Here is a 15,108-nt window from a genome sequence, read left to right on the forward strand (position 1 = left end):
CATGACAGAAATTATCTTTCTGTTTTGCCAAAAATAAAACCTCTTCTGTTGGTATTTGATTGAGATTGTGTTAATAAATCAATTAGGGAGAAATTGCCATCTTAATTATTGAGTGTTTCAATCCATGGATAAGGTATATTTCTCCATTTATTTCAGTTACCTTTGATGTTTTTGATCAATGTTTTTAACAGTTTCACTCTAACATACTTTATGCATTTTGTTAGATTTATGTTTTGTTTTTATTTTAAATTAAATAATTCTTTTTCTATTTAATTTCAATTTCCATTTGTTCACTGATAGAAATACAGTTGCTTTTCTATATATTTCTGTCATGTGTATTTAAGGATAGTTTGTAGTTCTTCATTCCCAGTCTTTTTTTCTTTCCTTTTTGTACTGGCTAGAACCTTGTTCACATCCCAAGTCTATGTTTGCTTATGTTTATTTTATTTTTAAAAAATGTTTATTTTTATCTACTTGAAAGGAAGAGACACACCCACACAGAGATCTTTCATTTGCTGGTTTATGCCTTAAATGCCCATAACAGCCAGGGCTGGGCTACACCAAAGCTAAGAGCCCAGAATTCCATCTTGCTTGGGAGAAGGGGCCCAAGCACTTGCGCCATTATCCGCTGCCTCTGAGGATGCATTAACAGAGAGTTGGATTGGAAGCAGAGTGGCCAGGACTCAGAACTGGCACTTTGATACAGGATGCAGACATCCTACATATTGGCTTAATCTACTACACCACAGTTTCCGCCTCACACTTACGTTTATAGAGAGGCAGAGAGAGAGAGAGAAACAGAGGTCTTCCATTTGCTGGTTCACTTCCCAGATGGCCGCGACACCGGAGCCGCACCAATCCAAAGCCAGAAGCCAGGAGCATCCTCTGTGTCTCCCACGAGGGTCCAGGGGCCTAAAGACTTGGCCGTCTTCTGGTTTCCCAGGCCTTAGCAGAGAGCTGGGTCAGAATTGGAGCAGCCGGGACTCGAAGAGATTCCCATATGGGATGCCGGCACTATAGGTGGCGCTTTACCTGCTATACCACAGCGCCAACCCTGCTTAAGTTTATTTATAATTTCCAGGGTTTGTAATTGTACCTGCAGAAAGATAAGCTAGAAGTGCATCTACCTATTACATCTTTATGTGGAATTGGAATCACCTATATATTTTTAAAGGTGTTTTTGTGTGTTTTAGGATTCTGTTTATATATTTTTTAAAAGATTTTATTTATTTATTTGAGAGGTAGAGTTAGAGACAGTGAGAAAGAGAGACAGAGACAAAGGTCTTCGTCCGTTTGTTCACTCCCCAAATGGCCGCAATGGCCGGAGATGCAGCGATCCGAAGCCAGGAGCCAGGTGCTTCTTCCCAGTCTCCCATGTGTGTGCAGGGGCCCAAGGATTTGGGCCATCTTCTACTACTTTCCCAGGCCACAGCAGAGAGTTGGATCAAAGGTGGAGCAGCTGGGACTAGAATCGGCACACATAGGGGATGCCAGCGCCGCAGGTTGGAAGATTAACCTACTGCGCCACGGCACCAGTCCCTGTTTTAGGATTCTATTTTGACAGGCTTTCCCTCCCTCTCACATTTTGACAGATTGCAATCATCATTTTATTCCCTTCTGGCTTGTGTGATTTAATCATGAGATGTGCACTGATTTCTGCTTTTGTAGCCCTCTATTATGTTTTCTCTGGCTGCTTCTGTTTTCTTCCTAAGTAGTTATTAGTAAGTTTACTACAGTATACCTTGTTTGTTTTATTTGAGTTGATAATGTTAATGTTGAATTGGGACTTTTTTTAAGCTGAAACTTTTTTAAAAAATTATTTATTTATTTGAAAGAATTACAGAGAGGGAGAAAAAGGGGTGGGGAGATTTCCATCTATTGGTTCACTCCCCCAGGTGGCCTCAACTGCCAGAGGTGGACCATGCTAAAGCCAGGAGCTTCTTACAGGTTTCCCATGTGGGTGGCAGCGTCCCAAGCACTTGGGCTATCTTCTGCTTTTCCTAGACCATTAGCTGGGAGCTGGATCAGAGGATGCCATTGTGTAAGCAGCAGCTTTATTTGCTACTCCAGAAGCCATCCCTTAACTGAAACTCTTAAATTTCTTCATTGTGTTCCCTTACTTTATAGACATTAAACTATTATATGTCTGATTTTTGTTTTCTCTTATGGTTTTCATTTTTTGTTTCACTAGAAATTTCTTCTGCCCTGGGGTCTCAGGATTGTGGTTGCTTATTGTGCTGTCTCCTGGGTCACTGATTCTTTTTTTTCTCTTTAAAATTAATTTCTGTGTATCTGTTTGGGTTGTTTCTATCATATCTCAAGTTTACTGATATTTTCTTCTCTAATATCTAATTTTTGCTTTTCAATATTCTGCAGTAAATTTTTCATTTCAGATTTCCTATATTGGAAGTCTCACTGCTCCCTTTTTGAATAAAGTCTTTCATTCTCCTCCTCCTCCTCATCGTCATATAAGTCCTCTTCTCTTTGTGGTTTCTGAGGGTATTTCTGTTGAGTATTTTTTCTCCTGAGTCACACTATCCTGCGTTTTGGCTTATGTATAAATTTTTTATTGGATATAAGATATTGTGATTGTCACATTATTACATTCCTGGTTTTTGTTGGTTTTCTTTATAATTACTCAATTTTACTTTGATAATTAAGTTGTTTATGGACCAACTTGGATTCTTTTGAAGATTGTTGTTAAGCTTAGTGGGAGCTGACCTTGATTCCAGGGATAGTGAGTAAAAAAAATGAGTAACAGTTCCCTCTGGAATCTCTATTGAGTGCATCCTGTGGTAGACAATTCCTTTTCACTCTGTGTGATCTGAGTACTCTATCTACCAGCATGTGTAAGCTCTAGGAATCATTCCCCCTTGGAATTTTCCAGTAATTCTTTGTTCCACCAAATGGAACTTTACATGCACAGGTTAGCATTTTGCAGTATAGTAAAACAGACTCATATACAGATTTCTAGAGTTATTAACAGTCTTTGTAGCTTTCTTCTTTCTGGTACTCAGTTCTTTGTACTGTGACACCATCTGATCTCTTTATTTTCAGTTCATCAGGTTAGCCATTCTCTGCTTGATTTCTACTTGTAAACCATAGTCATTCTTCAAAAGGAAGATGGCTGTATGACTCACTTATTTTTATTTTTTAAATTTTTTCAGGGATCACAGTGCTGTGCTGTCGGATAATAATTGTTTCATTATTTTTTGTAGGTTTCTAGTAGTTTACCATATCTCTGTTAGCTTTTGTCAGGAAGACAAGTCTGGTATCAGTTATTCTAGTTTGACCAGATGAGGAAGTCCTCCTATTTCTTTAATTGTTGTGATGTCTTTTAGACAATTATTCACAGGAAAATATTTTTTTACAATACAACTATCTTTAAACTTCTGTTTCTAGCTTTACTGAAGCACCAGTTGAGATTCCCAGTCCTTCTGACACCCCAGCCAAACCTCCCGAACCTGAAAGTAACTTGCAGCCTGTGCTCTCTCTCATCCCAAGGGAAAAGAAGGCCCCACGTCCCCCAAAGAAGAAGTATCAGAAAGCAGGGCTGTATTCTGATGTTTACAAAACTACAGAGTAAGTAGTGTGATCTATCAGCTGATCCTTTAAAACCCTACTATGTGGAAAAAAATACATTGAATATCAAAAAGAATATAAATGTACTATACACTAGTATCAATCTCATCTCATATACCTCAGTGTTCACTGTACCCATGATACTGTTGAAGATGAGTGCTTATCTTCCCTGATTTTTATCTTCTCTCTGCTTTCTAAATTATATTGTCATAGTTTAGATTGCTTTTTTAAGATTTATATATGTATGTATTTATTGAAATGCAGAGAGAGTCCTGGGAGAGTCAAAGCAAAAGCAAAAGAGAGAGCTTCATCCTACATTGGCCAAGGTTGGGCAAGGCCAAAGCCAGGAATTCCATCAGGGTCTTCCACGTGAGTGGGAGGGGCATTGTACATGGGCCATCTGCTGCTGCTCTCCTGTATACTTCAGATTCTAATGATGCTTTATTTATTTTAGTTTAGCTTTATTTGAAAGACAGAGCTCCTGTCCACTGGCTTAATCCCAAATGCCCACAACAGCCAGGGCGGGGCCAGAATGAATCAGGGAAAGAGAAATTCAATCGAGGCCCTCATGTGGATGGCAAGACCCCAACTACCTGAGCCGATATTGTTGCCTTCCAGGGTGCATATCAGTAGGAAGCTGGAATTGACAGAGCCAGAAATGAACCTAAGCACTGTGACACAGATTACCGGCATCCAAACCTTCAGGCCAAGTACCTGCCCCAATGCCATTTTTTGTTAAGAATAAGAAAATGGCACTGTTGGTGTAACTGAAATAATATTGATGTTGTTCTGCTGCTTTTGTCTGTGTTCCAAAAAAAATTGCCAAATGAATGAAATCCTTACTTGGAAGAACTTCATATTCTCTTGGCACTCTGATTGAGAATTTTTATTATTATTATTATTTTATGTATTTATTTGAGAGAGGTGGAGACAGAGAGAGGTCTTCCATTCACTGGTTCACTCCCCAGATGGCCACAATGGCTGCGCTGATCTGAAGCCAGGAGCCAGGAACTTCTGGGTCTCCTATGTGGGTGCAGGGGCCCAAAGACTTGGTCCATCTTCTACTTCTTTCCCAGGCCATAGCAGAGAGCTGGATTGGAAGAGGAGCAGCCGGAACTAAAACTGGCACCCATATGGGATGCCGGCACTTCAGGCCAGGGCTTTAACCCTCTGTGCCACAGTGCTGACCCCTCTAACTGCGAATTTTTAAACCACCAAAGAGATACCAGCTAAATATATCATCAAGTAAGAAGTATTCTATAGAATAAATTGAGTTAGATTTTGAGATTTGATCATTTTTGCCAGGTGTAGAATGATATTCCAGTCCGAACAGTATATGCCAGGATGAAAAGATTTTTCATATATCAAAACAACTCAATAGTTAAGGGTTTCTGGGGGCCGGCACCATGGCTCACTAGATTAATCCTGTGCCTGTGGCACTGGCATCCTATATGGGCACTGGGTTCTTTTTTTTTTTTTTTTTTTTTTTTTTTTGACAGGCAGAGGGGACAGTGAGAGAGAGAGACAGAGAGAAAGGTCTTCCTTTTCCATTGGTTCACCCCACAATGGCCGCTGCGGCCGTTGCGCTGAGCTGATCCTAAGCCAGGAGCCAGGTGCTTCTTCCTGGTCTCCCATGTGGGTGCAGGTGCCCAAACACTTGGGCCATCCTCCACTGCCTTCCACGGCCACAGCACAGAGCTGGACTGCAAGAGGAGCAACTGGGACAGAATCCGGCACCCTGACCGGGACTAGAACCTGGTGTGCCGGCGCCGCAGGCGGAGGATTAGCCTATTGATCCGTGGTGCCGTCCGGGCACCGGGTTCTAGTCCCGGTTGCTCCTCTTCCTGTCCAGCTCTCTACTGTGGCCCGGAAGGCAGTGGAGGATGGCCCAATTGTTTGGGCACCTGCACCCACATGGGAGACCAGGAAGAGGCACCTGGCTCCTGGCTTTGGATCAGCGTAGCTCTGGCCGTAGTGGCCATTTGAGGAGTGAACCAACGGAAGGAAGACCTTTCTCTCTGTCTCTCTCTCTCAGTGTCTAACTCTATCTGTCAAATAAATAAATAATAGTTAAGGGTTTCTGAAATAGCCTTTTAGAAAATAAGTGTTACAACAAGGACCACATAGCTATCATGTCTACTGACTCTAAGATTATTAAACTGTGTACAAGATATGAAAAAATCACATTGTTTAGGAATGTAAATGAAGATTATAGGCTTGCTTTTTTTTATTTTTTTGTTTTTTTTTTTTTTTTTTTAACAGGCAGAGTGGACAGTGAGAGAGAGAGAGAGAGAAAGAAAGGTTCTTCCTTTTGCCGTTCATTCACCCTCCAATGGCCGCTGCAGCCGGCGCGCTGCAGCCAGTGCACTGCACCTATCTGAAGGCAGGAGCCAGGAGCCAGGTGCTTCTCCTGGTCTCCCATGGGGTGCAGGGCCCAAGCACCTGGGCCATCCTCCACTGCACTCCCTGGCCACAGCAGAGAGCTGGCCTGGAAGAGGGGCAACCGGGACAGAATCTGGCGCCCCGACCGGGACTAGAACCCGGTGTGCCGGCGCCACAAGGAGGAGGATTAGCCTATTGAGCCACGGCGCCGGCCTGTAATCTGCCTTTGAGATAAATAAATCCTTTTAAAATTTTTTTTTAATTAGTGTGTATTTCTGTATAGCAATTTTGATGTTTATTGGAACGCGGCACCGGCCCGACTTGCTTTTCTAAGATGATAATTCTGACAACAGGGTAGAAAATGAATTCAATGAGTTATAAAAGAGTGAAACAATATTTATCAAAAAGTTATAAGGATATGAATATAGGCAAAAAAAGTGATTGAAAGAGAAATGTTTATATTTTAGAGATACATCACTGTTTATGTGGTTCAAGTTATCAGCATGTAAACAATATTACTTTGTTTTGTACTGAAAATATTTTAATTGATTTATCAGTGAAATAACTGAAACAATTTTTGTACTCTGTATTAACCTTCTAGGTCATGAGAATATTTTATTAGTAAAGCTTGGATTTAGCTACTAATTGTAGGCATTTATTTCCCTTTAAGAGAAGTTATAAATAAGTATGCAGTTCAAGGTTATTTTGGTACCTCTACAGTATCTTCTAAAATCTACTCTTCTTTTTTTCCCTGTCAGTGTTACACTTGCATTGTTTTTTTTTTAAATTTTTATTTGAAAGGAAGAGTTAAAGAAGAGGTAGAAGAGGGGAGAGAGAGAGAGAGATCCTCCATCTGTTGGTTCACTCCCCAAATAGCCCCAACCCCTTGGATAAGACCAGGCTGAAGCCAGGAGCCCAAAGCTTCTTCTGGTCTCCCACACAAGTGAAGGGGCCCAAGTTCGTGGGACACCTTCTGCTGCTTTCCCAGGTACATCAGCAGAGAGCTGGATTGGAAGCGAAGCAGCCAGGTCTCAAACTGCCACCCATATGGGATGCCACATCACAAGCAGAGGCTTAACCTTCTATGCCACAACACTAGCCCCTGCAGCTGGCATTTTTAAGGTTACCTCATGGGGACTGGTGCTGTGGCGCAGCAGATTAAAGCCCGGCTGGCAGTGCCGGCATCCCATATGGGCACCAGTTCAAGTCCCAGCTGCTCCACTTCCAATCCAGCTCTCTGCTATGACCTGGGAAAGCAGTAGAAGATGGCCCAAGTCCTTGGGCGCCTGGACACAGGTGGGAGACTGGGAAGAAGCTTCTGGCTCCTGGCTTTGGATCAGCTCAGCTCTGGCCATTGATGCCATTTGGGGAGTGAAGCAGCAGATGGAAGACTTCTCTCTGCCTTTGCCTTTAACTCTCCCTCTCCTCTCTGTGACTCTGACTTCCAAATGAATAAATAAATCTTGGGGAAAAAAAGATTTATTTATTTATTTGAAAGGCGGAATTACAGAGAGGGAGAGAAAGCTAGAAAGAGATCTTTCATCTGCTGCCCCACAATACTGGCTGCAGTTCTTTATTCTTCATCTCACTCTTCCAAAGTCATGTTTCCTATCCTCTTTATTTGTTGAAAGACAGAGCAACAGAGATAGATGAAGAGGGAGAAAGAGAGAGTAAGAGTGCGTCCATCAGCTGGTTCACTCCCTACAGGATTTCAACAACCAGGGGTGGGCTTTGCTTATGTCAGAAGCCGGGAACTCCATCCAGGTCTCCCACATGGGTGTCAGGATCCCAAGCACTTGGGCCGTCTTGTGCTGCCCTCCTAGGCACATTAGCAGAAAGTGCCATTGGAAGCCAAACAGCCGGAGCTCAAACCAGCACTCTGATATGGGATCCCAGATTTGCAAGTGATGGCTTAACCTGCTATGCTACAACACAGGCCCCACTATCTATCTCTCTCTCTCTCTCTCTCTCTCTCTCTCTCTCTTATTTTAGATTTAATGAGATCCTATTCACATACCATATACTTCACTTCTTTAATGTATACAGTCCAGGGGACAGCATTACCATACAGGTTAAGTCGCTGCCTGTGACACTGGCATCCCGTTTTGGAGCGTCAGTTTAAGTCTTAGCTGCTCTACTTCTCATTCTGCTCTGCACAATTAATTGTGCTTGGGAAGACAGTGGAAAATCAAGCAGTTGGGCCCCTGGCATCCGCATAGAGACTCAGATGGAGTTTCAGGCTCCTGGCTTCAGCCTGGCTGAGCCCTGGCTGTTTGTGCCATTTGGGGACTGAACCAGTGGATGGAAGATCTCTTTCTATCCCTGTATCTCCCTCTCTGTCACTCTGCCTTTCAAATAAATAAAACAAATCTTTTTTTTAATTATTATTTGACAGATAGTGAGAGAGAGAGAGACAGAGAGAAAGGTCTTCCTTCTGTTGGTTCACCCCCCAAATGGCCACTGCAGCTGGAGCTATGCTGATCCGAAGCCAGGACCCAGGTGCTTCTTCCAGGTCTTCCATAAAACAAATCTTAAAGTATGCAATTTGATGGCCAGCACTGTGACGTAGTGGGTAAAGCTGCCACCTACAATGCCAGCATCCCACATGGGCGCTGGTTCCAGTCCTGGCTGCTCCACTTCTTATCCAGCTCTCTGCTATGACCTGGGAAAGCAGTTAAAGATTGCCCAAGTCCTTGGGCTCCTGCCCCCATGTAGGAGACCCGGAGGAAGCTTCTGGCTCCTGGCTTTGGGTCAGCTTAGCTCTGGCCGTTGTGATCTCTCTCTCTCTCTCTCTCTCTCTCTCTCTCTCTCTCTCTCTCCTCTCTCTGTAACTCTATATTTCAAATAAATAAATAAATAATTTTTAAAAAGTATGCAATTCAGTTGTTTTTTGTTTACAGTCATTTCGTTTTTTGACATTACAATGATGTGAAGGTAGGCCAGCACCACGGCTCAATAGGCTAATCCTCTGCCTGCGGTGCTGGCACACCAAGTTTTAGTCCCAGTCGGGGCGCCAGATTCTGTCCCGGTTGTTCCTCTTTCAGGCCAGCTCTCTGCTGTGGCCAGGGAGTGCAGTGGAGGATGGCCCAAGTCCTTGGGCCCTGCACCCCATGGGAGACCAGGAGAAGCACCTGGCTCCTGGCTCCTGGCTCCTGGCTCCTGCCTTCGGATCAGCGCGGTGCGCCAACCGCAGCGGCCATTGGAGGGTGAACCAACAGCAAATGGAAGACCTTTCTCTCTGTCTCTCTCTCTCACTGTCCACTCTTCCTGTCCAAACAAACAAAAAAAACACACACGCAATGATGTGAAGGCCATATTTATTCACTTCAAATTTTGGATTTTGATATCCTATCAAGCTAGTGAGTGGCATTCAGTATAGCACTCATGCTTGTGATACTAAGGTGGGGTCCATTAGCCGAGGTCACATTCTTCACTATGACATTAGAATATGATGGCCTTCCATATGATGGGAGTAAACAGTTGCTGTTTTACAGTATACCATTTAGTAAACTATTAGTGTTCGATAGCTAATGCACTTTCAACATAAAATATTTTGAACTTATGGATTTTTGGGACATTACTCCATCCTCAAGGAGCATCTGTATATAATATTGTAAATATTGCCAAATTCAGCTTCCATGAGAGCTGTATCATTTTCAGTCCCAGAGATATATGAGCATGCCTGTTCTTCCACTTTGTAGATCATGTTGTCAAACTTCAATATTTATCAGTCATACAGATGAAAAATAATATCTCCAGGGAGTTTTAATTTGCATTTTTCTCATATGAAACTGCTGAGCAACTTTCATATGGATGAAGGCCATTTTATTATCTTTTTCTGTGAACTATCTGTTCACATTTGTTTCTCTGTTTTCTGTCAGGTTGTTTTTCTTTAGATTTTTAAGAGATCTTTGTATGTTGGGAAGCTTTTCCTTTTGTCTGTTATAAAAATTGCAAATGTATTTTGTTGATTTGTTATTTATATTTTTGTCTCTATTGGCCATGTCCATTGTTATGCCAGTAACAATATATTGTTGCTGTTGGTATACTATGTTTAATATTGTAACTTTGTAGTAAAATTTGAGCTTAGTACAATTCTGCCAATTTTCTTCTTTTTCAAGATTGTTTTGCCAGCTCTGGATTCCTTGCATTTTCCATGTAAATTTCAGAATCAGCTGAAGTTTCTGCAAAATTGGCAGTTAGGATTTTGACAAAATTTGTAGATTGATTTGGGAGGTTTTGCTATCTCAGTATTTAGTAATCTGACCTAATGAAAATAAAATATAGTTCTTTTCATTTAGATCTTAAATTTCTTTTAACAGTTTTTATAGTTTTTAGTATGCAATTCTTGTGCTTCTTGTTAATTGTACTTCTAAATGTTTTTTCTTTTGATGCTATTGTAAATGGAATTGAGCTTTTTAAAGTTAATTTTTGGACTGTTGATTACTAGTGTATACAAATACATTTGGGGTCAGCTTTTCATACACCCCAAGACACTGCCCAGAGCCTATAGCAGAGTGCCTCAATTCAAACCCAGGCTCTGTTCTCAATTCCACTTCTTGATAATGCACATCCTGAGAGGCGGCAAGTGATGGCTCAAGTACTAGGGTCCCTGCCACTCGCCCGTGGGTTTCAGATTGGGTTCTGAACTCCTGGGTTCAGCCTGTCACAACCCTGAATGTTGTAAAAGAGTAAACCAGCAGATCTCTCTCTCTCTCTTTCACGTTAATCAAAAACCTTTTTTATTTTAATTAAAAAGTGGGCTCCATATTGTAGCTGCTTTCAACACTATGGTATATGGGAATGCTGTTTCAAGTCCCTGACTGGCTGCTAATCTGCCAGGGAGGGCAACAGAAAATGGTCCCAAGTGCTTGGGCCACGGACCCCAGGTGGGAAGCCAGGATGGAGTTCCTGGCTCCTGTCTTTAGCCTGGCCTAGTCCTAGTCCTGGCTCTGGTATAGCATTTGTAAAGTGAACCAGCAGGTGGAAAACCTCTCTATCTATGCCTCTGCTTTCGTAACTCTGCCTTTCAAATAAATAAATAAATCCTTTTTTAATAGTAAAAAAGAAATATAATGATTTTTTATACTGATTTATGTCCTGCAACCTAGATGAACTCAATGATCAAGCCTAATAGTCTTGTTGTAGATTCTGTTCTTTATTTCTTAACTTTGTTTATTGTAACTAAAACATAAATATTTCATGTAGTCAAAGTTATCTTTTGTTTCATTGCTTCTAGATTCGGAGTAATTGTTAGAAAAACATTCTCACACCCAGATTTTAAGTGTTTAGGAAATTCACTTCATTTTCTTCTATTTGTAATTTCCCGGTTATAATTTTTACATCTGACTCCCTGATATATTTGAGGTTTATTCTGATATCTGGGCTGTATTCCATTGACCAAACTTACAAAAAAGAAAGCTGGCTGGCGCCGCGGCTTACTAGGCTAATCCTCTACCTTGCGGCGCCAGCACACCGGGTTCTAGTCCCGGTCAGGGCGCCGGATTCTGTCCCGGTTGCCCCTCTTCCAGGCCAGCTCTCTGCTGTGGCCCGGGAGTGCAGTGGAGGATGGCCCAGGTGCTTGGGCCCTGCACCCCGTGGGAGACCAGGAAAAGTACCTGGCTCCTGCCATCGGATCAGCACGGTGCGTTAGCCATTGGAGGGTGAACCAACGGCAAAGGAAGACCTTTCTCTCTGTCTCTCTCTCTCACTGTCCACTCTGCCTATCAGAAAAAAAAAAGCTAATTTTACTTTCAAAATTTATATTTATTAAATAAAAGTTTTCTTAAAAAATGAAGAAGAAGAAGAAAGCTAACAGCATCCTTTGGTGTCTGGGAGGTATTGATGCCAGGATCTTTCTCCTCCCAAAGGATATCAGATCACTAAAATAAAATGTTGTATTTGCACATCCTCCTGTACACTTTCAGTCATCTCTAGATTACTGTTAGTCATGCACTGCACAACAGTGTTTCTGACAACAACATATCACATACATGGTTGTGGTATCAGAAGGCTATAATTGACCTGGAAAATTCCCATTGCCTAGTGATGTCATTAGCTATCAGACACCGTAAAACAATTCCTTACCCATTTGTGGTGACACTTGTATAAACAAACCTGCTCTGCTAGCTGTATAAAAATATAGCACTTAGGCCGGCACCGCGGCTCACTAGGCTAATCCTCCGCCTGCGGCGCTGGCGCCCTGGGTTCTAGTCCTGGTCGGGGCGCCGGATTCTGTCCCAGTTGCCCCTCTTCCAGGCCAGCTCTCTGCTGTGGCCCGGGAGTGCAGTGGAGGATGGCCCAAGTGCTTGGGCACTGCACCCGCATGGGAGACAGGATAAGCACCTGGCTCCTGGCCTCGGATCAATGCAGCGCGCGGCCGCAGCAGCCATTTGGGAGCTAAACCAATGGAAAAGAAGACCTTTTTCTCTGTCTCTGTCTCTCTCTCACTGTCTAACTCTGCCCGTAAAAAGAAAAAAAACCACTTAAATGTATGTCAGAAAGGCCAGCGTGCATCCCATATAGGCAACAGTTCAAGACCCAGCTACTCCACTTCCGATCCAGCTGTTGCCTGGGAAAGCAGCAGAAGATGGCCCAAGTCCTCGGGCAACCCTGCACCCATGTGGGAGACCCAGAAGTTCCTGGCTCCTGGCTTCAGGTCGGCTCAGCTCTGGCTGTTGCGGCCAATTGGGGGAGTGAACCAGCAGATGGAAGACCAACTGACCTACCTACCTATCTCTCTCTCTCTCTTTTTCTCTTTTTCTCTTTTCTCTCTCTCTCTCTGCCTCTCCTCTCTGTGTACCTCTTTCAAATAAATAAATAACCCCCTCCAACACTGGCATCCCATTTGGACTCCAGTTCAAGACCCAGCTACCCCACTTCAGATTTAGCACCCTGCTAATGCGCCTGGGAAAGCAACAAAGGATGGCCCAAGTGCTTGGGCCCCAGCACCCATGTGGGAGATCTAGGAGAAGCTCTTGGCTCCTGGCTTCAGCCTGGCTCAGCCCTGGCCATCGGGGCCATCTGGGGAATGAACCAGCAGATAGGAGATTGTGTGTGTCTGTCTGTCTGTCTGTCTTCCTATCTCTTTAACTCTTTTAAATAAATAAATAAATCTTCAAAAAAAAAAAAAAAGTCACAGTATAGTGAACTCCCCTAAGATTGCTCTTTGTACAATCATACGACCTTCTTCAGGGTTGTTCTATCCTACCGATATCCCATTAAGATGTAGTTATTTCCAAAAACAGTCTTCCAGATTCTGTATAATATTTAAGGCCTACCCTGACCTAGTGGAACCTATTTATCTATTTGTCTACTCTTACCTCTTTTTTTTTTTTTTTAAAAAGATTTATTTATTTATTTATTTGAAAGAGTTGCATAAGAGTGGGAGTGAGTGGAGAGACAGATATCTTCCATTCCCTGGTTCACCCCACAAATGGTCGCAACCACTAGGGTTGGTCTGATCTGAAGCCAAGAGCCAGGAGCTTCTTGCAGGTCTCCCACATGGGTGCAGGGGCCCAAGTACTTGTGCCATCCTCTGTCTTTTCCCAGGTGCATTAGCAGGGAACTGAACAGCTCTACTCTTGATTCCAGCTTCCTGCTAATGACCACCTTGGGATGCAACAGGTGATGCCTCAAGTTGTTGGGACCCTGTCATCAGCCTGGCTCAGATCTGGGCTGTTGTGGTCACTTGTAGAGTAAACCAGCAGATAGGTGACCTCCCTATGTGTTTCTCTTGCTCTCTCTCTTATAAATAAAATAAATAAATGTTCCCTTAATTCTCCCCTAGTTGCAATTAATTGTTCTCATTTTTTGTTTATTACATTTTAACATGCAGTCTAAGTTATTTATTCTTCCACAAAAATGTTTTTTATACCAAGATCATACTTTGTTAAACTTCTATGTCCTGTAGAACCTGTCAGCATATTTTTTCTTTTATTTATTGATTGATTAATTTGAGAGGCAGAGAAAGCTCCCATCCACTGATTTCACTCCCCAATTGCCCACAATATGCTTTTTTGTGATTTTTTTTTAGATTTAGTTATTTTACTTGAAAGTCAGAGTTACACAGAGAGAGAAGGAGAGGCAGAGAGAGAGAGGTCTTCCATCCACTGGTTCACTCTCCAGTTGACCCCAACGGCCGGAGCTGTGCCCATCCGAAGCCAGGAACCAGGAGCCAGGAGCTTCTTCCGAGTCTCCCATGCAGGTGTAGGGGCCCAAGGGCTTGGGCCATCTTCCACTGCTTTCCCAGGCCAGCACTGCAGGTGGCAGCTTTACCTGCTATGCCACCACACTGGCCCCCCACAATATGCTTTAACTAGGGCCAAATTGAATTGACCTGTGAACTTAATGCACATCTTCCACGTGAGTGGCAGTAACCTGATTACTTGACCCACCACTGCAGCCTCCTAGGGTCCACATTAGCAGGAAGCTGGAGTCAAGAGGCTAAACATCTACCCCACATCCTTTTCCACTAGAACAATTTTTTTTCTTTTTTTCTTTTTTCTTTTTTTTTTTCTGACAGGCAGAGTGGACAGCGAAAGAGAGAGAGACAGAGAGAAAGGTCTTCCTTTTGCCGTTGGTTCACCCTCCAATGGCCGTCGCGGCTGGCACGCTGCAACCGGCGCACCACGCTGATCCGAAGGCAGGAGCCAGGTGCTTCTCCTGGTCTCCCATGGGGTGCAGGGCCCAAGCACTTGGGCCATCCTCCACTGCACTCGGGGGCCACAGCAGAGAGCTGGCCTGGAAAAGGAGCAACCGGGACAAAATCCGGCACCCAGACCGGGACTAGAACCCGGGGCGCCAGCGCCACAGGCAGAGGATTAGCCTATTGAGCCGCGGCACCAGCTATAACAATTTTTTTTTTTAAGATTTATTTATTTATTTGAAAGTCAGAGTTACACAGAGAAGGAGAGGCAGAGAGAGAGAGAGAGGTCTTCCATCCACTGGTTCACTCCCCAGTTGGCTGCAATGGCTGGAGCTGCACCACTCTGGAGCCATGAGCCAGGAGCTTCTTCTGGGTGTCCCACGTGGGTGCAGGGGCCCAAGCACTTGGGCCATCTTCTGCTGCTTTCCCAGCCCATAGCAGACAGCTGGATTGGAAGTGGAGCAGCCAGGTCTCGAACTGGTGCCAATATGGAATGC

General features: G+C 43.5%; 1 protein-coding gene across 35 annotated transcripts in view; it reads left to right on the forward strand.

The window, feature by feature from the left end:
- ASH1L (ASH1 like histone lysine methyltransferase) overlaps positions 1-15,108 on the forward strand; it is a 241,742-nt gene that overhangs the window by 155,455 nt on the left and 71,179 nt on the right. For 33 of the 35 annotated variants that reach the window (XM_051857197.2, XM_070077550.1, XM_070077542.1 and 30 more), the window contains one exon: positions 3,403-3,582. The exons of the other annotated variants lie outside the window; for them this stretch is intronic. In XM_051857197.2, the coding sequence (XP_051713157.2) occupies positions 3,403-3,582 (180 nt within the window). The remainder of the gene's footprint in view (positions 1-3,402; positions 3,583-15,108) is intronic. 35 annotated transcript variants of the gene reach the window in all.

The sequence above is a fragment of the Oryctolagus cuniculus genome, chromosome 7, assembly GCF_964237555.1.
Source record: "Oryctolagus cuniculus chromosome 7, mOryCun1.1, whole genome shotgun sequence".
Classification (NCBI taxonomy): domain Eukaryota; kingdom Metazoa; phylum Chordata; class Mammalia; order Lagomorpha; family Leporidae; genus Oryctolagus; species Oryctolagus cuniculus.